Here is a 21,560-nt window from a genome sequence, read left to right as displayed (position 1 = left end):
TAGAAGAATTGATAATTGAACAATCATTAGAAATAAATTGTGGTGAACAGTCAAGTGAAGTCGAACCTCTAGCATTCTTCGCTTATTGAATTTTTCTCTCGTGAACTCATGGTTATTTAGTTTTGTTTCTTGCAAATTTTAGTTTTATAAAAATCAAACCATTTTCGTAGTTCTACATAGGATTAGGATTTTATTAGTTGCAAATATTTGATATAATATCATTTATTCATTCTCCGTGGGATCGACTTGAACTTAATTCCTATATTATAACTTGACATCGTGTGCTTGCGAGCGAAAAACACGCAACATGTATATATAATTGTACTCGCATTACATGCATATATTCGTTGCAGAGATTTAGTAACTTTTTTTAAATGACAGACTTTTGTGGAGTTGATAGATTTCTGCAGACTTTTATAAAATCTCACAGACTTTTAATGACTTTCACAGCATCTTCTCAGATTTATTTTTCATGACTTTTATTGACATTTGTAAATTTTTTTCATGACTTTTAATTTATTGGCATTTGTAAATTTTTTTGCAGAACCATATGTGTTTTGTAATTCATAATTTTGATTATGATTTATTTATTGGAATTATTAATCGAGTATCAATACCTTATATTTATCTCTCTTTAAAATAATTTTATTTTTTTAAAATATTTTTACCTATCATATAAATAATTTTTACTTATCAATTTGGTTTATAAAAATCAATAAGTAGTATTAAACTTGTTGCAATTAAGAAATTAATATGAATCTATAAAATTTTAAAATGTTTAGTTTTGTATAATATAGTATTCTTATTTATATAATATATATATATACACACACACTCGTGTTAATAATTTTTTAAAACTATGTCAATATATCAAGTCAATATATATAAATCATATACATATACATATACATATACATATACATATTATTATTATTATTATTATTATTATTATTATTATTATTATTATTATTATTATTATTATTATTATTATTATTATTATTATTATTATTATGTATATGCATATTTATATTAAAGTGAATAAAATGTAAATTTTGAGTTATAATAAAAATTAAGCTACAAATTAAAAATATAAAAAATAATTAAAACATCAAATTTTATATAATTAATAATGAATTAATTATAAAAAATAATTATTTTTATTTTCAATTTATGATCAATAAAATATTATAAGTTTTTGTCGTGTAGTATAATAAGTTTTTATTTAAATTTTTTTAATAAATATGGTTTTAATTCTCGTGAGATTTTGTAATTAAAATTCAAAAAATTATTAAAGATAAAATTTTTATTTATTTTTATTTTAAAGGGGTGTATTGGTTCTTCGAAATAGAAAAAATATGTTTGTATATATATTATTTTTAATTTAGTATAACTAATATTTATGTGGCTAGTGTATAGACTATTTTAATAGAAATGAAAAAAAGTGTGAAAATGTCCATCCAAATCTTTTGGTTCAACCAAATACAATTATGGACATTTTATTGTTGTACATTTGCCTTTAATTATTGTACATAATAGAATTCTATGGAGTTTTTAAAAGTTCATTGACATTTTTGAATACCTTTAGACTTTTGTAGAGTTTTTAAAAGTCAAGTTTGAATACCACATGACTTTTTAAAATTATACAAATGTTCATCTTGAATACCACTAAACTTTTGTGGAGTATATAAAAGTCTAGATTGAATACGACCTCTAGACTTTTAAACTTCATAAAAGTCTTTAAAAGTATACAACCAATATACCCCCCAAGTGTACCTAATTTCAGATGAAAATTAACTAAACTCCAAAAATAATCATAATGGTATAAATCATGAGAGAAATAGAGAGATGAGTGGAGAGAATTTATGAAAGAAGAAAGAATAAATACTCAGGTGTAATTTTTAATGAACTCAATCACTCTTATTTATAGGAGAACATAATAGAATATAAATCTTTGCAGGTATTATCTTGACATATTTATCTTGATCACAAATCTTTCAAATCTACATTGATAAATATGATCATCTATAATAACAATATATTTATAACACTCTCCCTTAGATTATTATTTGCACAAGCAACTGATTTTTGAAAATGTCCATTTGGAAAGTTGGATGTTTGGGAACTTCATTGCTCAAGTGTTGCCTCGTTAAAACCTTGATAATAAAACCTCGTGGGAAAAATCTGAACGAAGGAAAAATAGTACAACAATAGACACTTTCTTTGAATGTCTTCCCGATGATGGATACGCCTCGTTAAAACCTTATCAGAAAAAACTCAATGGGACAAAATCCCAGTGAAGAAAAAAGAGAACGACATCTCTTGATAATTGTTAATTGTCTCATTAAAAAATATTGTTATGAAAAACCACATGAAAAAATAATAGACAAGAGAAAAAGAGTAAAACTTTGATTACTCCTCCGACCCTCTTACAAGCATCACTTGAAATTATTAACTCTTCTTATTTTAATTTTGTGCACATATTTGCCAAAATTGATTCAAATGTTGATTTTGCCAAAGATCTGGTACTTCAAGACCAAATATATTTTCTTCTTCAATTTGACAAAATCAATATTTTGAGTATCAAATCCTTCTAGGATGTTACTATATATATCACCGTCAAATCAGTGCATTCATAACAAGTGCAAACATTTTCTCATAATCCGCTTGAAATATTTTGAGAAATTTTGCTAAACTTTGCTCATATCGCCACATGTAATTTGTTATTGAAAATCTCTACAAAATTGTATTTCAAAATAATCATCATTTTTGCATAATAGAAAAACACACATTAATGATTATATCATTTTTCGATCCCTAATAATTTGTGAAATATCATCTTTTAATATATTTGTTATTCTTCAAAAGTAACATAATCCAAATTGAATTCATTGAAATAATTGGTCGTTCATGCTTCTAACGTCATTTTTCATTTACTTGCAAGTAACATAAGATATGGTCCTATTAATTTCTTTTCACAAAGACTAGCATCCATTATTCTTTTTCACATTGAGATATTCACTCATTTTCTTAAAAAGGGTTCTTCGTTACTAAAGACGATTTATATACATTGTTCAACTTGAACATAAATGAAGCTAAATAGTATAAAAGATCTTATCCACAAGATCAAATAATATATTTTGAGATTTAAACATTGAGCATAATGTTCACTTTTTATTTCATTGGGATCGATCTCAAAATATTCTTGTAGCTTCTAATTTCCCCCCCTCAATGTTGGAAAAATTGTTTTACAAGAATAAAAAATGATAAATTCGAGTCATAAAATCTCATTGCACTAAATACTTGATCAGATTATTTCCAACATATTTACAATCTCTCCGAAAGATTTATTGTAGTGCATTTACCGTACATGACACATAATCTCTTGGTATATTTTGACATGAGATCTATTTCTTCAATAATATTTATAGATATTAAATATCATATCAAATATCAATCACGATTTCTTCACTTTCTCAATATACGAAATCATATATCACATCTTTATAACGAATCTATTCAAATTCTCAATATTTATATCATAATAATGAATCTCTTCCTATATATCAAATCGTAATCATGAATCTCTCAAAATTCTCAATATATTATATCATGATCACGAATTTCTTCAAATTCTAAATGTAAAATCATGTTGTGCTACTTTATAGCCATCAACATATTCATGATATTTTATGGGCATCAATATATCAATTATTATCATTGTGCTACTTTTAGAGCACCAATAAATATATATCATAAAATCAATTATTGACAACTCATTGTCCTATTCCAATAGAGAAATTTAGTTTCATTCTCAATTAGTTAGAGCATCGTGCTCATAACATCGACTTTTATTTAACTCAATCACTCCTATTTATAGGAGAAAATAATAGAATACAAATATTTGCAGATATTATCTTGACATATCTATCTTGATCACAAATCTTCCAGATCTACATAAATAAAGATAATCATCTATAATAACAATATATTTATAACACATAAAAATTATATCTTAAATTAAGAACAATTATATGAAAATATTTGAGATTATTTTATTAATTAGAAATATGTAATTTTTTAAGGAAAAACATGATACAACTATGTTAAATATATTTATATAATGTGTAAATTTTTTAATTTGAAAAGTAGATGAGATACAAAAGTTATGCGTAAGTTATGACCTTACAAAATATGTTTTATTTTATGAACTATCAAAAATATGTTTTATAGTATTTTATTAAATAAAAAATTAATTTTCTAAGTTGACCAAAGTATTTTTGTAAAATTCAACTTGTATCACAAAGATGGGTAGTCAAAGATAACAGGTTTTATATAAATAGTATAGATATAAAGAGACACACCCAAGAATAAAAGAGGTCCACAACCGAACCTTTCCACCCTCATCTACCACAAATAAGACGCAGGAAAATACCCAATGCTATGCGGATGGATACATACACTTCTTTTTACATTAATCCAAGAACTGAGAAGATTTACAAGAGAACAAAAATATAAGAAACCAAAAGCTCATACAAGGAATACTAAATCTTTATTACGAGGGACTAACTTCTCAAACCACAGGCAGAAATCCAAAATAATGCGGCAGCAAGAATTTCTAGCAAAACAAACAGACTTCTTTCAGCCCCCGAGTTCCTAATCGAGCCCATTACCGAAAGTTTGGAGCAACTTGTTGTAGCAGCTAGTATCATCTACGTGCAGTTTAGGCATTGTATACAGCTCAAGCGCTACCGTAGAAAAGAAAAATCGACCTGGAAATCTAGAGTTTTCACTAATTATTTCGCTGTAGTAGGACAAGGTATATATGAATATAAACATGAGTTAAAGCTATCAATCATACCTTATGAGCTTCTTTGGTGTCCCGAAGAAACACTTTTGCATCGTTTTTTCTTGGACAAAGTCTGTGTAATAGTATTGTCAGTACCACGACTTCAAATATGGAATGCTCAAAATTGCCAAGAAAATACATCTGATAAGCACTGATTAAAGAATCATCCTATGCAAGGACTGCAGTATTTTCCAACTGCATAACAAGGCAGGTGACTGTATTCAAGGAATGAGAGAGTTTGAATGATGAAATTTTTAGCACTACGGATAATACTTGGCATGGATGCAGGCCTTAGGGTGGATCTACGTGATTCTTTTGTGTTGTATTTTATGTCATCAGTATCTCTAATCAATATAAAACTGAAACACAGTTCTTATAGGTATGCGTCTACCGAAAAGTAAAGAAAATGAAAACAATATGTTGGAGCAAAACGCATTCACCGTGATTAGAAACAAGGTAGATAAGAAACATTGAAACATAGAAAAGGAAATAGAAAGTGGCATGGGAAAAACACACGAGCAGCAAACAAAAACTTATATTATAGATAGTGAAAAATTTTCATCCCGACAAGTTGTATCAAAGAATCAACACCAACAAGTTCTATCAAAGAATCATCACCTGATAAAGAATAATGCTTTGAAGAATTTTTCTGGATTTTGTTAGTGCTTAGCTATTCCAAACTATTTATAGGGATGATGATTTTATTCAAAAAGAGAGAAAAGACGAATAAAAGAAGTTCTAAGTATTTTTCATATGTTTGCTCGTACGCACTCCTGTTTTTCAAAAATGGTTGCCAAATATTGGGGAGAAAAGTTCCACACTATCAGCGCAAGAGCTAGAAGTCATATTCTGAAGTGAGAAAGCAAGATTGAAACCGAATGTGTCAATTTTTATGTTGTGTATGTGGTCATTTTCTTCTTTAATTTAGAGCCATCCAAATAAAAAAGGTTTCATCCCAGATACTGATGAAGAGAACAAACAAAATCTCAATAATTTTCATGTTCTCCAAACTGAAACCAAAATTCGGAGCAAGGCTAATAGCTTCATAAAGAAATAAACAAAACAAATAAAGGTTGGAAGAAGCAAATATACTTTGTTGTGGCAAATTGCGCTATCACTCCTGCGAAATTAAAAAAAAATAATAAAACTCCTAATGTGACATCAAAGATCTTTTAAAACACCATTTTATAAACACCGGGTATTTGCCCCATTTGCATGAAATTTTTACATCCGACATTTAAAAACTGGGTTATAGATTTTATACGCGGTTACATGCTTTTTTGAGATTTGCACGGGTTGGCTACATGGCATTTGCCCAACTTGCGGGACCATAATTTAACATATAAAACAGAAAAAACATTATATGCAAATAATGTCAAACCTAAGAGGATGGAAGTAGCAAAGAAACATGTCTTACAGTATTTCCCGGTTCTGTTAAGTGCCGAAACTGCTGAACCTGGCTTGCTGTATCCTCCAGACGCTTCAATTGAAAATTTTCCCTGCCGCGATTCTCCAAATTGAAGCTAAGTTTTTCACGTCCTTCCTTGACAATCCGTAATCTTTCAAGAAGCTGCCCAACTTCGTTGTCAATGTTTAGCATTCCACCATCTACCACAGACATGGAACTTCTACGCAGGTCAGAGAGCTTGGATGTAACTTTCGGGACGACTGGTGGAAGTCTGTGATATACATCTGAATTGCTCCTTTTGACATTGACTTCAGCATGCGGGACACTAGTACTCGGACAATCCATCATGATATTGACACTCTTTGTCACAAGCGGTTCAAATGGGATGGAATTTTTATCAACTTGCGAAGAACCGCCTACTGAAAGCTTTTCAACTTTGTTCATGTTGTCATCATTGCAAATGCAGATTCCATCGCCAACAACATGAACATCATAAACATGAGAGTCTTTCTCTAATGTTAGATCACCTGAATTGTTAAATTCATGACATATTTCTTCCTCTTTCGGCTTCAAACTCTGCGTATAATGTAGGTCAGTCGTTCCAGTTCCATTGACAATTTTAGAATTCTTTTCATCCATATTAGGGACCAGGTTCATTTCCTCATTTCGTTCTAGTTCTTTCCTTTCAATAGAGAGAGATTTCTCATGAAAATTACTTTCTTGAGAACCACTTGTTGTTAAACACATGTTACCATCAGTAGATATAATCTCTTTCTCCTGAAGATCCATGTTTCCAACATTAGCACTTCCCAACATTTGTATTGATTCCCCCCCGAGGTTTTCTTGTTTTTGGGAGATACATTTTTCGTCCTCGACTTGAATTGGAGATTCATTCACAGCACCACTTGAACATCTATTTTCAGACATTAACTTCATGTCAGTAGATGCTGAAAGTTGGTGTAGCATCACAAGAGGATCATCATTCGGATCAATCAAAAGCCCAAAAAGTTTTTGCAGAGAACCACTCGTATCCGGACCATCATCTTCCAATTGTTGATTTCCAAGAGAAACCATCTGCCTATACCCTTCAACTTCCTTTTCCAACAAATGTTTCTCCATCTCCCTTCTGACCAAGATTTCTTTCAAAATTTCCATTTCTTCAGCGTCGTAGGCAGATTTTTCTTCAAAAATTCTCTGATGTTGCCGAGCTTCCATTTCTGTGACTGCCTTCTCTTCCTGCAGGCGCAGAATCATAGCCATAGCCTCTTCTGCAGCAGAGGCAGCTGCATTTCTCTCTTTTTCAAGCTCAATATACAGGGCATCACGAGCAGCGCGTTCTTCTTCAAGTGCTTGTTCCAAGAGTTGGATTGTATTTCCTTCTTGTCCAAAGAAACTTTTTGACTCTTGTACGTCTTCAACGGACAGTACATTTTTCTTAATTTCCATATCATCATCAGAACTATTATTTGTTTGGACACTATTGAGATTACTTTTCCTCCTGCCTATTACTGAGGGATCCTTCTTATCTGTAAGCAAGAAACAAATAGAATAGCCTTAGAATCCACCCCTAATCTAAGAGTTACTAAATAGTGTAATGGAGTATTTTATTTGAAAAGAACATAATTCCAATAAATTAAATCAAAACATGATACCTCAAGGCTCAAAATATATTGAAAGTGGGTTTGATATACATTAACAACGAAAAATATACAAAGACAAATGCAATTGGCAGGAAGATAGTAATATACCATGAAACCGAGTAACAATAAGCAAATCCTTATCCTCAATACCTCTGATAACTATAAGTTGCTAGCATTTTCACATTGTGTATGAAATATTAAACTTTTAGGCCTGAAACAAAATAATATAAAAGCAAATTCCAGATGAATTGATGACTAAATAAGTTAAATCGGCAAATATGGATAAGTGGAAGGAGCATAGCAGACCATCCTGATGAAGATATGATGATGCTCCGCCTTCTTTAAACTAGAAACTTTATCCAATATCCATTCTTTATCGGTAAGCAAGAAATTAATTTGTGATTTGCAGAAAAAAAATAACTAGTGAAGATGCACTCATACTCCCCTAAAATATGAAGACTTGCTTTATCTTCGTTTGAAACCATGAAAAAAAACTGATTGAAGTTATAATCGAGAACCAGATGCAAATAACTAAGCACAACTCAATGACCAAATTAGTTTCAAAGATCGGAACAAGCTTCAAGTTTCTATTCTTTTTTAAAGAAAGAAATTGAAAATGAGATGTCACCTACAAAGTGGAAAACAATGATGCTGAAAGAAAAGAATTAAGCTACAAATATTATCTGATTCAACATCATATCATGATTAACTGCCGATATGAAAAATAATAATTTTTGGGGTATTTATTTTAATGTCCATATTAAATAGTTTAAGCTGCTTTGTGACTAATATATCAACAGTTGCAGTTGCAGGATGGCATGAAAGATTCGACAATGATCTAAGGAAGAATAAGCAATACTTTCACGACATGAACTAATGAAGACCTATCTTCAGTAACCGGTAAGTCAAATGGATTTAATGTGAAATTAACTCCGGTTGTTAATGACTTGACAAGAACTTCACCACTTCCCAAATTAGATGAAATCATTAGCACATAACTCTAATAATGTTACAAGGCATTAACCATCAACATTCAGACAAATTAGGAAGATTCTGTAAATAACACATACACCACATGTTTAATCGAAAGAAGGCCAGTTGAAGGTTTTATATCTTTATCATCAAACTGTACTTTCTCTCCTTGTTATACAGGACCATCATTCTTGTAGTTCTCAACCACAGTATAGGTCAGGCAAGATGAAACATCATTGCAAGACATAGAAGGGAAGTCATAAGCATTGTGTAGAATCTAATTTCAAGGAACGAAAAAAAAAAAAGAAACATATGGTCAAATATAGATAAACGAAATGCACAATTATATAATATGCATGGAGATGGTGAGAAAAACAATCGATAAATCCTACAGGGGCTATGATTGAAGATAAAATTGGTGCTGCTAAAGAAGTTACAAATTTCATAGCTTGAAAATGCCAAACAGAACTAATGATTCACATAAGTAAAAGTAACCAGTTATAGCACAAGAAATCCAGAATTTCTTTCAGCAATTCAGCACAGACAGAAAGAGAATTAAAACAAATCCATGTGGAAGAGGTCCAGAACTCACACTCAATGTGATAAGCACCTCCATAGTCAACAGGCAGCGAGATTCCTTGGGTGATTCCATCTCCTCCCTTGTTGCTAGAGGAATGAGAATGAGGAATGCTACCTAGAATCTCTTCATGTAAAGAAGGATCATACGACGAAGCCGCAGAATACTTTCCATGATCGACTCCCCCTTTTCTACTTCGCCTATGCAATCTACTCCTTGGCCTATAACTGATGACCCCTTTCCCCCTTACATCATATTCCTCATCCCATTGGCCAAATTCCCTCCCAGCCACATTTCTCGACCGCCTCACATCAGACACCGAACTACACGAAGCATCACCTTCGATTTCAAGAATCTCATTTACACGATTATCTGCCCCAATATTATTAGGGTAGTTTCTTGCCCATATGGAATCATTGAAAGGGAATTTCTCCTTAACAGAGAGCTGAACATTGGACACTTGCTGAGCAGGGAAATCAATCAATAGCCTATTTAAGCAATTATCTTTACTGGCGATGTTTTTACAAGGGCATGGTAAGTACAAACCAAAGAAGCTCAGAAATGTCGAAGCAAAGAAAGCTACAGCAGAGACACACAAAAACAAGTAGGCTATTGCGAGATTAAGAAAAGCAGCAACTAAACCACTCAAACTCCACGTATGCACCTGGCATGCCATTAAATCATCAAATTTCTTCCCAGATTCAATCTCTTAGGATAAACTAACAAGTGGCATATTACCTGGAGAAAGGATCACCAAACTCAAGAAAAGTAAGACTATAAAAAAAATAATGGAAAAAAAATCTAATCTTGATCACAAGAAATTAACAGCTAGAAACAAAAGAAGCTGCAGGAGGAAGGATCGGGAAACCCATAAAAAAAGATTACAAAAAAAATATGTTCTTGATAAAAAGAATTAGCAGCTAGAACAAAAGAAGCCACAGAAGGAAGGATCCGGAAACCCCCATGAAATTACGAACAAGAAAATGGTAAATAACATACACACTTTAACATCCGACGTAATGCTCCAACTCGAAGTCAAAACTAAAAATGACTTCCTTTTGAATCTTTTGTTTATTTACTTTGTTAATAAAATAAAATAAAATTTCTGAGTATTCCCACGTGAATCTTGATGGGTTCGTTTCATTTCGAAATCTTCACAATAAGTTAAACTTTACCAAATACGAAACCGAGCTTGAGTTGGTTGATCCTTCCGCTGGGGACGTTGGGTGGAAGTCGTTGTCCGGTTTTGTTTTCACATTAATGATTGATTTATTGGGTGGATGAGTGGATCATTCACCAAAGAAAATATGCTAATTTTTCTTTTAAAAACAATTAAATAACTAGATAATATTATTCAGATCTATCTCTAATTATTTCCGTGTCAGTATATTTTATATATTATTATTATTATTATTATTATTATTATTATTATTATTATTATTATTATTATTAATTATAACAAGTTATATCAAAATATATATACATATATATATTAAATAAAGGTATATCTATTACTAAAGTTGAAGATTTCATTTGAATTTATATTTTAAAAACGTTTTTTTTAGTGTTTTATAATGAAAAAAAAATTAAAATATTTGTTTGGATATCATTTTTGAAAAATATTTTTTAAAGTGTTCCTCAAGTATAATTTTTAAATAATATTTGAAAGTGTTTTCACTTGTTTTTAGAATTATGGAGAACAAATATGAACGTTACTTTTGAAATGTTAAAATGCTTTTATAAAATAGTTGTTCAAACACATATTTATTCTTAAAAAAAAATTTAAAACATTTTATAATTTTTTTTAAAAAAACACTTTTATAAATTTTTTTTATAAATATGCGTCCAAATAATACTGAAGTGTCTTTAATAACGAATTTGGTATGTAACATAGTTTATTTCAAATACTTCATAAATACCCTTCAACTTTCATCATTTACGCTACATTTAACTCAAATTTGGTTTGATTTATCCTCAATTTTTATTTGAATTATCCGATATAATTTCCCACAATCTGTTTCCTCTTTTGAATTTTTTTTTCAATCTCTACGGATCAATATAATCACCACGACCAACGTGCTAACGTGTATGCATAAAATTTTTAAAAAAACACATAAAATTTTTGATATATATGTATTTGTGAGATAGGTTTTCTCCAGTATAAGAGAGTGAGTGTCCCTTTGAAAACACAGAGAGAGATTGTAATTCTACAAATATTATAGTGGAATCGTTTGGAGCTTGCCCGTGGTTTTTACCCTAATAATTTTTGGGGATTTTTCACGTAAATCTTGGTGTCTATTTTATTCTTCAATTTCCATAATTTCTATCACGTGATGCCGCACCCGGGACCAATAAGTGGTATCAAAGTCTTGGCATAAAATTTCTTAAAATTCTGAGTATGCTCTGTGGTTGCAGCTGTGACTGATCTTCCACATCAGAAAAGATTTTTTGAAGATTTTATAAGGCAGGATTCTTGTAGTCAAGATGTTGGCAAAATACGAGATAAAAAAGTTCAATGGGAGCAATTTTTGCTGTGAAAATTGAAGGTGCAAGCAATTATGACAAAGAAGCGTTGTTTGGTAACTATTGGAGATAGACCGGCGGATATCACGAATGATCAAAAGTGGAATGAGATGAATCACAATGATGTTGCCAATTTGCACTTGGCAATAGCGGATGAAGTATTGTCAAGTATCTCTGAAATAAAAAGCACAAAAGTTATTTGGGATACTCTGTCAAAACTGTACGAGGTCAAGTCACTACACAACAAGATTTTCTTAAAGAGAAAGTTTTATACTCTTCGGATGGCGGAATCCTCATCGATGATCGACCATATCAACACATTGAATACTCTATTTTCCCGGCTCATGTCTATGGGGCATAAAATAGAGGAAAAAGAACGTGCGGAGCTTTTACTTCAGAGTCTACCAGATTCATACGATCATCTCATCATCAATGTTACAAACAATGTTCTTTCGGATAATTTAAATTTTGACGACGTCTTAACTGCTGTTCTTGGAGAAGAGAGTCGTCGAAGGAACAAGGAAGATAGGTTGGCAACATCGAAGCACGCAAAGGCTTTACCGATGACAAGAGGAAGATTGACGGAGCGTGACTCCAGTGGGAGCCACAGATATGGTAGATCCAAGTCAAGAAGTAAGAAAAAGAATATTTACTGCTTTAAATGTGGCGGTAAAGGGCACTTCAAAAGAGAATGTACGAAAAGCATCAAAAAGGGATCTCAAAGAAAAGTGGCCAGCACTTCAGGCGGTGGTGAAATATTATTCAGCGAAGCAGCAACAGTTGCGGAAGGCAGACACAGATTTTGTGATTCATGGATTATGGATTCAGGAGAGACATGACATATGACGTCAAGGAGAGAATGGTTCGATCAGTATGAACCAGTCTCGGGTGGATCTGTATTCATGGGAAATGATCATGCCTTGGAAATCGCTGGGGTCGGTACCATCAAAATTAAATTGTTTGATGGTACTATTCGCACCATACAGGAGGTACAACATGTGAAGGGCCTGACAAAAAATCTTTTGTATTTGGGGCAATTGGATGATATTGGGTGCAAAACTCGTATCGAGAAAGGGATCATGAAGATTGTGAAAGGTGTGCTTGTGGTTATGAAGGCGGAAAAGGTTGCTGCAAATCTGTATGTATTGTTGGGAGAAACACACAAAGAGGCGGAACTAGCAGTTGCATCAATTGGTTTGGGAGAAGAATCAACATTTTTGTGGCATAGAAAGCTCGGGCATATGTCAGAACGAGGAATGAAGATTCTCTCAGAACGGAAGCTGTTGCGGAGGCTTACAAAAGTGACTTTACCCTTTTGCAAGCATTGTGTTATCAGTAAACAACACAGATTAAAGTTTGACACATCTACTGCCAAAAGAAAAGGAATATTGGAGCAGATTCATTCTGATGTTTGGCAAGCACCGGTGGTGTCCCTAGGAGGAGCGAGATAATTTGTCTAGTTTATTGATGATTTCTCTAGGAGATGTTGGGTGTATCCAATCAAGAAGAAATCAGATGTTTTTGAAGTCTTCAAAGTTTTCAAAGCGCGGGTTGAACTTGATTCTGACAAGAAAATCAAGTGTTTGAGGACTGACAATGGAGGAGAATATACCAGTGATGAATTTGATGCATTCTTTCAGCAGAGGGCATCAAAAAATAGTTCACAACGGCTTACACGCCTCAACAAAATGGAGTGGCGGAGCGGATGAACAGAACTTTGTTGGACAGAACAAGGGCCATGTTGAGTAATGCGAGTCTACCAAAGTCATTTTGGGCAGAAGCAGTCAAAACCGCTTCTTATATCATCAATCATTCTCCTTCAATGGCGATTGATTTGAAGACTCCAATGAAGGTGTGAACTGGCAAGCCAGCTGATTATTCTCGGTTACATACATTTGGAAGTCCGATGTACGTTATGTACAATGAACAAGAAAGATCGAAGTTGGATTCCAAATCCTGAAAGTGTATCTTCTTGGGCTATGCTGATGGAGTAAAGGGGTTTCACTTGTGGGATCCTACTGTCCACAAGCTTATCATAAGCAGAGATGTTATCTTCAAGGAAGATAAAGTGAAGGGAGACAAAGGCACACAGAATTCAGAAACTACTATCATTCAGGTGGAAAATAAGACAGACAAAGATCAAGTTTCTTGTGAAGCAGTACTAGAGCACGAGGTACAAGAACCAGTTGAGTCAGATGTTTCCAAAGTGAGGCAGTCAACTCGAGAGAGAAGACCACCAGGTTGGCTTTCAGATTATGTCACTGAAAGAAACATTGCATATTGTCTATTAACAAAGAATGGTGAGCTTCGAGTTTCCATGAGGCTACTCAAAGCTCGGATGTATCCCTGTGGATGACAGCGATGCAGAAAGAATTGGAAGCATTGGACAGGAACAAAACTTGGGATCTTGTTACACTATCACGAGGGAGGAAAGCTATCGGTAACAGATGGGTCTATAAGATCAAGCGCGATGGCAATAACCAAGTGGAGCGATATCGTGCAAGATTGGTTGTTAAAGGGTATGCTCAGAAAGAAGGAATCGACTTCAATGAGATATTTTCTCCTGTGGTTCGACTTTCAACAGTCAGAGTAGTATTGGCAATGTATGCGGTGTTTGACCTACATCTAGAACAGCTAGATGTGAAAACGACATTTCTTCATGGCGATCTTGAAGAAGAAATCTATATGCTCCAGCCAGAAGGTTTTTCAGAAAAGTGCAAAGAGAATTTGGTTTGCAGGTTGAACAAATCTCTGTACGGTCTCAAACAGGCACCGAGGTGTTGACACAAAAGATTTGATTCCTATATCATGAGCCTTGGGTACAACAGACTCAGTGCAGACCCTTGTACTTATTTCAAGATGTCTGGTGATGATGATTATATCATTTTGTTGTTGTACGTGGACGACATGTTGGTAGCAAGCCCCAACAAAGATCGGGTCCAAGAATTGAAGGCACAGTTGGCTAGGAAATTTTATATGAAGGACTTGGGATCAGCAAACAAGATTCTAGGGATGAGAGTTCACCGAGACAGAAGTAATAGGAAGATTTGGCTTTCCCAGAAAAATTATTTGAAGAAAATCTTGCAGCGCTTCAACATGCAAGATAGTAAGCCAGTTTCAACCCCTCTTCCTATTAACTTCAAGTTATCTTCTGAGATGTGTCATAGCAGTGAAGCAGAGAAGATGGAGATGTCTCGAGTACCGTATGCATCAGCAGTGGGAATTTTAATGTTCGCCATGATTTGTACAAGACCAGACATTGCACAAATATTGGGAGCAGTCAAAAATTTTATGCCAAGGCTCTGATGCCACTTGTTGGTCCCAGGTGCGGCATTACGAGATAAAAACTATGGAAATTGAAGAATAAAACAGACACCAAGAGTTACGTGTAAAACCCCCAAAATTATTAGGGTAAAAACCACGGGCAAGATCAAAAGATTCCACTATAATATTTGGATAATTACAACCTCTCTTTATGTTTTCAAAGAGACACTCACTCTCTTATACAGGAGAAAACCTATCTCACAAATATATATAGAAATATACTGAAGAGAAGAAAAAACACTCGAGAACTGAAGACTTGCTTGAGCTGTGGGATGATCTTCAACTGAAGGGGAGGCACCTATTTATAGGATCGAGGCTTTCGTCTGAATGCGAGAAGGGAATTCCAATTTAATTTTGCCTTTAATTCCGTGGCCCATGAGCATGCCACCACCTTTGATTAATTTTCCAACCCCCAACATCTCATTAAATGAGCATGCCACATTTTTTTTACTTTTCTTTTCCCACCTACCATTGTTGAATAATTGTTGAATAATTGGACCATGCTGATGGAGTAAAGGGGTTTCGCTTGTGGGATCCTACTGTCCACAAGCTTATCATCAGCAGAGATGTTATTTTCGAGGAAGATAAAGTGAAGGGCGACAAAGTCACACTGAATTCAGAAACTACTATAATTCAGGTGGAAAATAAGACAAACGAAGATCAAGTTTCTTGTGAAGCAGTACTAGAGCACGAGGAACAAGAACCAGTTGAGTCAGAGGTTTCCAAAGTGAGGCAGTCAACTTGTGAGACCTCGATTCTAATCATCTAATCTCAGAATAAACAATAATTACGCATACAAGATCTAAGATTAAAAGCAAAGTTTTTTTTTTTTTTTTACACAGGGTGACGCGCGGGCGCGCATACAGCCCTGCCCGGGCCTCCGAGAAAGGGAGCAGAATGCGCGGTCGCTCCTCACCAGGCGCGGGCGCGCATGGCCTGCTATTTTAGCTCAAAATAAGGCTCCAAAAGTGCAATCCAACACCCGGAAAGGCTCCGACATGATCCAACTAAAACTTTTCCAACAACAAAGTATTCAATTACAAAAAAAGAGTAGAACATGCATCAATTCTAAGTTCCAAAATCCAAAATACAAATCGAGTTCGAATACAATCTAAGTTCGATTTCAAATTCGACTTCTACAATAACAAGGCCTCACTCTATCAACTCATCCACCTAGCCATGCGATCTCTGACTCGGTCCTGCCCCACCTGTTGCCAAGCACACATACAAAGTCAAGACAACAGCCGGATAATCCGGTGAGAATAATATTCCCAGTAAAAGAGACAAACATGCAATATCATAAAAACATCTCAAACGAAATGCATCATCTTCTAGATATTCATAAAACAACCATGAAATTCCACAAGAATGTCTAAAACTCAATTCATATGCATAAATGCAATGCATGTCTTTAAAATCTGGGATTATCAAGTCAGATAATCAAAACATTTCTGCTTTTGCTTTTGGGATCCCGAGGACGAGATCACGTAAACGACTCACCGACTCTCCCGATCGAGGTGGTGCTACGTATCTCCATCCTCTAGACTTTGGTGCGACTATAAGGAGTATGCTAGCACTAGGTGAAACGGCTACACCCAGGCCACTCACAATATAATCCCCAAAACGTCTATCATCAAAAGGGCCGTCCTGCCCGCTACTCAAATCAAGGATTCATGTTCAAGATGAATAAAATTCAAAACATAACTCAAATAATTCAAATAATCAAATAACATGCAAGTATATGATTCTTCGGAACACTCGAATCGAGTCGGATTCGAGTCTCACGTTCCATTCCAATCTAAGTCATCTTATACCTCTTTTCAACAACTTCGATGCTCCAAACCAGCTACAATCTCCAAGTCGAACATAGCTGAAATCTCGCAACTCCACTGGCCTCAAATCAATCTATGCAAGAAGTAATAAAGGCTCGAGATTAACATACAACTCAAACAAAGGCTTGGCTCAACAATTCGAACCGATAAACAATCCAAAACTCAAACCGACGGCATAACGGCTATAATCTGATCAAACTGAAAATGCAAACAGCAGTTCAATAACGATATAACCTCATATCAATGCCCAAAACAACAATAACAAGGCAACCCATCAATCTCAAAATCCAAGTTTTCAAAAAAGGCTTCCAAAAATCATAACAAATCCGAGCGTCGCTCTAATTCAAAACTGACAGATAATAAACGATCAGAACTCCGCCAAGAACAACATACTAGAATCTAAATCGATTCTAAAAACCTCCGAAAAACAAAACATATCCGATCGGAGAAATACTTACGGTAGAACGAAGCTCTCGCAGCCGCGATCACTAATCTGCCTTCAGAAATAATTTCTAACGGACGGATCGTGCTCGGGGTGAAATCTGGGAGCTCAAGGAGACGTCCATGGCGTCTAGAGAGGGAGGAGGCGTGTTGGGGAAGGGGATGAAGTGAAAAGGTAAGTCAACTCAAGCTTAAATATCTAACAATCTCAATATTTGCACTTTAGTCCCTGAAAAATCTGAAATTTGCAAAAAGGACCCTGATCAAAATCAAGTCGGCTCTTGAACTCTGGAATCTCCGATTATCTCAAATAAAGTCGATTAAGATAAAATCGGGGCGTTACAATTCTCCCCCACTAAGAAAAGATTTCGTCCTCGAAATCGACATGGTTCCAACACGAACTCTGTTCTCCAAACTACTCCTTCAAGTCTGTCAATCAAAAGTCGACTCTTTCTCTACAGAAAATCCTCCTAAGCTCAGTCACAATCGAATCATCTCTGGTTTCAACTCAAGGCATAACATCCAAAGTTCGACTCGTCTAATCTGGCTGTCCGTCATTCCGAGGATATCGAACTGAAAAAGTTGAAATCAGGCAACAAAATCTCATCGAAGTCCTTGACGAAAGAATGAGCGCATCAAGGATCTCTGTCTAAACTAATCGACTTCGGCCAAACATGACATCTGACGACCTCTGACAAGATCTCAATCCTCTAATCTTGAATGAAAGTCATTCTGTACGGAAAACGGTAGCAGATTCCAACAATCGGTCAATCAAATCAGATAGTAGATAAAATAAGAACAGCTCAAAACATCGGTTGCTGCATACAATTCCTCAGATAAAATTCGCAGTAAGAAATCTCATACAATCTAATCCTCTTCTCTGCTTTCAAATCAGTTCCGTCTGCTAAAATAATTACTCCAAATCTTAAGATTAGAACAGATCACGTGCATTTCCGCATAAGACAAATAGAAGAACAGGTCTTCAAATCAATTAAGATCATTACGAGCTCAAAGTCCAGATTCAGACATTGAGTCTCGAGCGTCTTCAACTGTCTCGACGTCTAGACTATAGCGCAATTCCACTTAATAAGAATACATCTCCAAAATCTCGATAAGAAAAGATCGTTGATCGGCATAAATTCCATCATCAAATCATACAATCGAAGAAGACCATTCGATTCAAAAGAATTCAGACATCGAAGAAAACATACAACTGCTCGGCACAAACATCTGCTATACGATTCTCAAAAGCTCCGAAAGATCAGTAAAATTCTCATTCCAAAAAGATAAGAAATCAAAGATAAAAATTCCTAGTCTCAACTAATTCTTCTAAAAGATCCGGTTAATAGAAGTTAACAACACTACTGGAGTATTCATCAATTCGAACGATTCAACAATTTAAAAGAGGCACGCTAAACATATACAGATTCTTCAATAAGAAGGCAAGAGATTCGCCAGTATCTAACAGTCCAATAAGAATAGGAAACTCAATATCGAACGTTACCTGATCTGTCATTATCGGGTGCAGCCTGAGTCTGCGGATCCTCAGACAGAGCAAAAACTCGTGCCTGCTGTCTGGGAGGCTGGCTTGCATACTGATTACCTTCCTGCACATTCTGTTGCTGAGGTTGGAAAGAGTGGACAGTAGGTGCTTGCTGCTGAGGCTGAGCTGTCTGTCTCGGGAAAATTCCACTTTGAGCTTGCTGAGGAACACGCTGAGGACACGTTCTCGCAAAATGCCCCGCCTGGTTACAAATATGACAGCTTCCAAAAATACCTCTACACTGATCAATGGAGTGACGACCTCCGCAGTTGGCACAAGACATGCCTGACTGTCCCGAACACTATCCCGATCCATACTGCCTCGAACCACTCGAGCTCGAAGAACTGGTTCCGTGCTTCTTAAACTGCTTCCCCTTCGGGAGATAGTAATCCTTCCTGTTACCTCCACTGCTACCACCCTCAGAACTCGGTGGTTGGTTCTGAAACTCAAAGGATTGATTCTGGTAATGGAACGGTTGGTTTTGGTATTGAGAAGATTGTGCCTGAAACTGTCCTTGCTGCTGCTGAGGCACAAACTGATTTCCTCTCTGTCTCCACAAACCTGCTTCTGCTCCCTTTGCATGATTCATGGCATCCGCAAAGTTATTAGGCCTGTTGGTATTTACCAACGTGAAGACGTCGGGGTTCAAACCATTGATGAACTGATCTGCCTTAGCTTCTTCATCTCCGGCAATTAGCGGTGCAAAACGCAACAGACTATCGAACTTAGCCACGTACTCTTCAATGTTCAGATTCCCTTGCCTCAGGTTGGCAAACTCTGCTCCCTTATCTTTGCGATATGAGATAGGGAAAAACCGCTTATAAAATTTCGATTTGAAAAGAGTCCAAGTAACTTCCGTACCTCTATTCTCCATTGCTTTCTTCGTCATGATCCACCAACTCTTAGCAACCCCATGAAGCTGATGAATGACTAACCTGATTCGACGGTCATCTGTGTAATCGATGGAATCGAACAACTGATCGATATCATTCAACCAACTCTCACAGTCAACTGGATTTTCTGAACCCATCAACAATGGCGGATTGAACGACTGAAACCTTTTCAGCAAGGTTTCCATAGGCGTCGCTGAAGCATCCATCTCTACCGTTTCAGTACTAGCTTGCTCAGTTGTAGGAATAACTGACAGTGGATTCCTATTAATAACTCGTCGAGAACCCATCTGATAATCAAAGGTTAGGACACAAGATATCTCAATCGTTGCAATTCGGTGCCCTTGCAACCTCTCAGAATTCCGGATACAGGTGAAATACAGTTCATATATCAAATAATTCATGCTTCATATTTCAAATCACAAAATCATGTAAATCAAGTAATTCTCAACAACAAAGCATGCTCGCATGGTATTTAAATAAATCAATTTAAATAACTCAACCACATGCGAGAATCAATGCATGCGGACTCGATCTACCCCGCTCACTTCTAAATTCAGTCCAAGAATCTTATCGCTCTGATACCACTTAATGTGAGACCTCGATTCTAATCATCTAATCTCAGAATAAACAATAATTACGCATACAAGATCTAAGATTAAAAGCAAAGTTTTTTTTTTTTTTTTACACAGGGTGACGCGCGGGCGCGCCACCCGAGGCGCGGGCGCGCATACAGCCCTGCCCGGGCCTCCGAGAAAGGGAGCAGAATGCGCGGGCGCTCCTCACCAGGCGCAGGCGCGCATGGCCTGCTATTTTAGCTCAAAATAAGGCTCCAAAAGTGCAATCCAACACCCGGAAAGGCTCCGACATGATCCAACTAAAACTTTTTCAACAACGAAGTATTCAATTACAAAAAAAAAGTAGAACATGCATCAATTCTAAGTTCCAAAATCCAAAATACAAATCGAGTTCGAATACAATCTAAGTTCGATTTCAAATTCGACTTCTACAATAACAAGGCCTCACTCTATCAACTCATCCACCTAGCCATGCGATCTCTGACTCGGTCCTGCCCCACCTGTTGCCAAGCACACATACAAAGTCAAGACAACAGCCGGATAATCCGGTGAGAATAATATTCCCAGTAAAAGAGACAAACATGCAATATCATAAAAACATCTCAAACGAAATGCATCATCTTCTAGATATTCATAAAACAACCATGAAATTCCACAAGAATGTCTAAAACTCAATTCATATGCATAAATGCAATGCATGTCTTTAAAATCTGGGATTATCAAGTCAGATAATCAAAACATTTCTGCTTTTGCTTTTGGGATCCCGAGGACGAGATCACGTAAACGACTCACCGACTCTCCCGATCGAGGTGGTGCTACGTATCTCCATCCTCTAGACTTTGGTGCGACTATAAGGAGTATGCTGCACTATGTGAAACGGCTACACCCAGGCCACTCACAATATAATCCCCAAAACGTCTATCATCAAAAGGGCCGTCCTGCCCGCTACTCAAATCAAGGATTCATGTTCAAGATGAATGAAATTC

At 35.3% G+C, this 21,560-nt stretch overlaps 1 protein-coding gene across 4 annotated transcripts; it reads right to left on the bottom strand.

The window, feature by feature from the left end:
* Positions 1–4,312: 4,312 nt before the first annotated feature.
* LOC140888183 (uncharacterized) lies at positions 4,313–10,699 on the bottom strand. 4 transcript variants are annotated; one of them, XM_073295873.1, is made up of 5 exons: positions 10,619–10,699; positions 9,459–10,181; positions 6,264–7,780; positions 4,859–4,919; positions 4,313–4,777 (listed from the first exon to the last, which is right to left on the bottom strand). In XM_073295873.1, exons 2-4 carry the CDS (start codon positions 10,117–10,119, stop codon positions 4,860–4,862), a joined length of 2,238 nt encoding a protein of 745 aa, XP_073151974.1. In that variant the 5' UTR covers positions 10,120–10,181; positions 10,619–10,699; the 3' UTR covers positions 4,313–4,777; position 4,859. The 4 variants fall into 4 exon arrangements, with proteins under 4 accessions (XP_073151974.1, XP_073151979.1, XP_073151971.1 ...); XM_073295878.1 differs by lacking the exon at positions 10,619–10,699 and adding an exon at positions 10,443–10,606; XM_073295870.1 differs by lacking the exon at positions 10,619–10,699 and having other exon boundaries at positions 9,459–10,608.
* Between the last annotated feature and the right edge of the window lie 10,861 nt (positions 10,700–21,560).

This window comes from Henckelia pumila, chromosome 1 (genome assembly GCF_033568475.1).
Source record: "Henckelia pumila isolate YLH828 chromosome 1, ASM3356847v2, whole genome shotgun sequence".
Classification (NCBI taxonomy): Eukaryota; Viridiplantae; Streptophyta; class Magnoliopsida; order Lamiales; family Gesneriaceae; genus Henckelia; species Henckelia pumila.
Note: the sequence above shows the minus strand (reverse complement) of the source record. Positions and strands in the feature narration are given on the sequence as shown.

Coding starts and splice junctions, on each gene's coding strand:
- LOC140888183 (XM_073295873.1), bottom strand. CDS start 10,119: ATGGCATGCCAGGTGCATACGTGGAGTTTGAGTGGTTTAGTTGCTGCT. Junction 7,781..9,458: donor AGGTGCTTATCACATTGAGT/GTGAGTTCTGGA, acceptor TCTTGCTTACAG/ATAAGAAGGATCCCTCAGTA. Junction 4,920..6,263: donor TAACAGAACCGGGAAATACT/GTAAGACATGTT, acceptor ACTATTACACAG/ACTTTGTCCAAGAAAAAACG.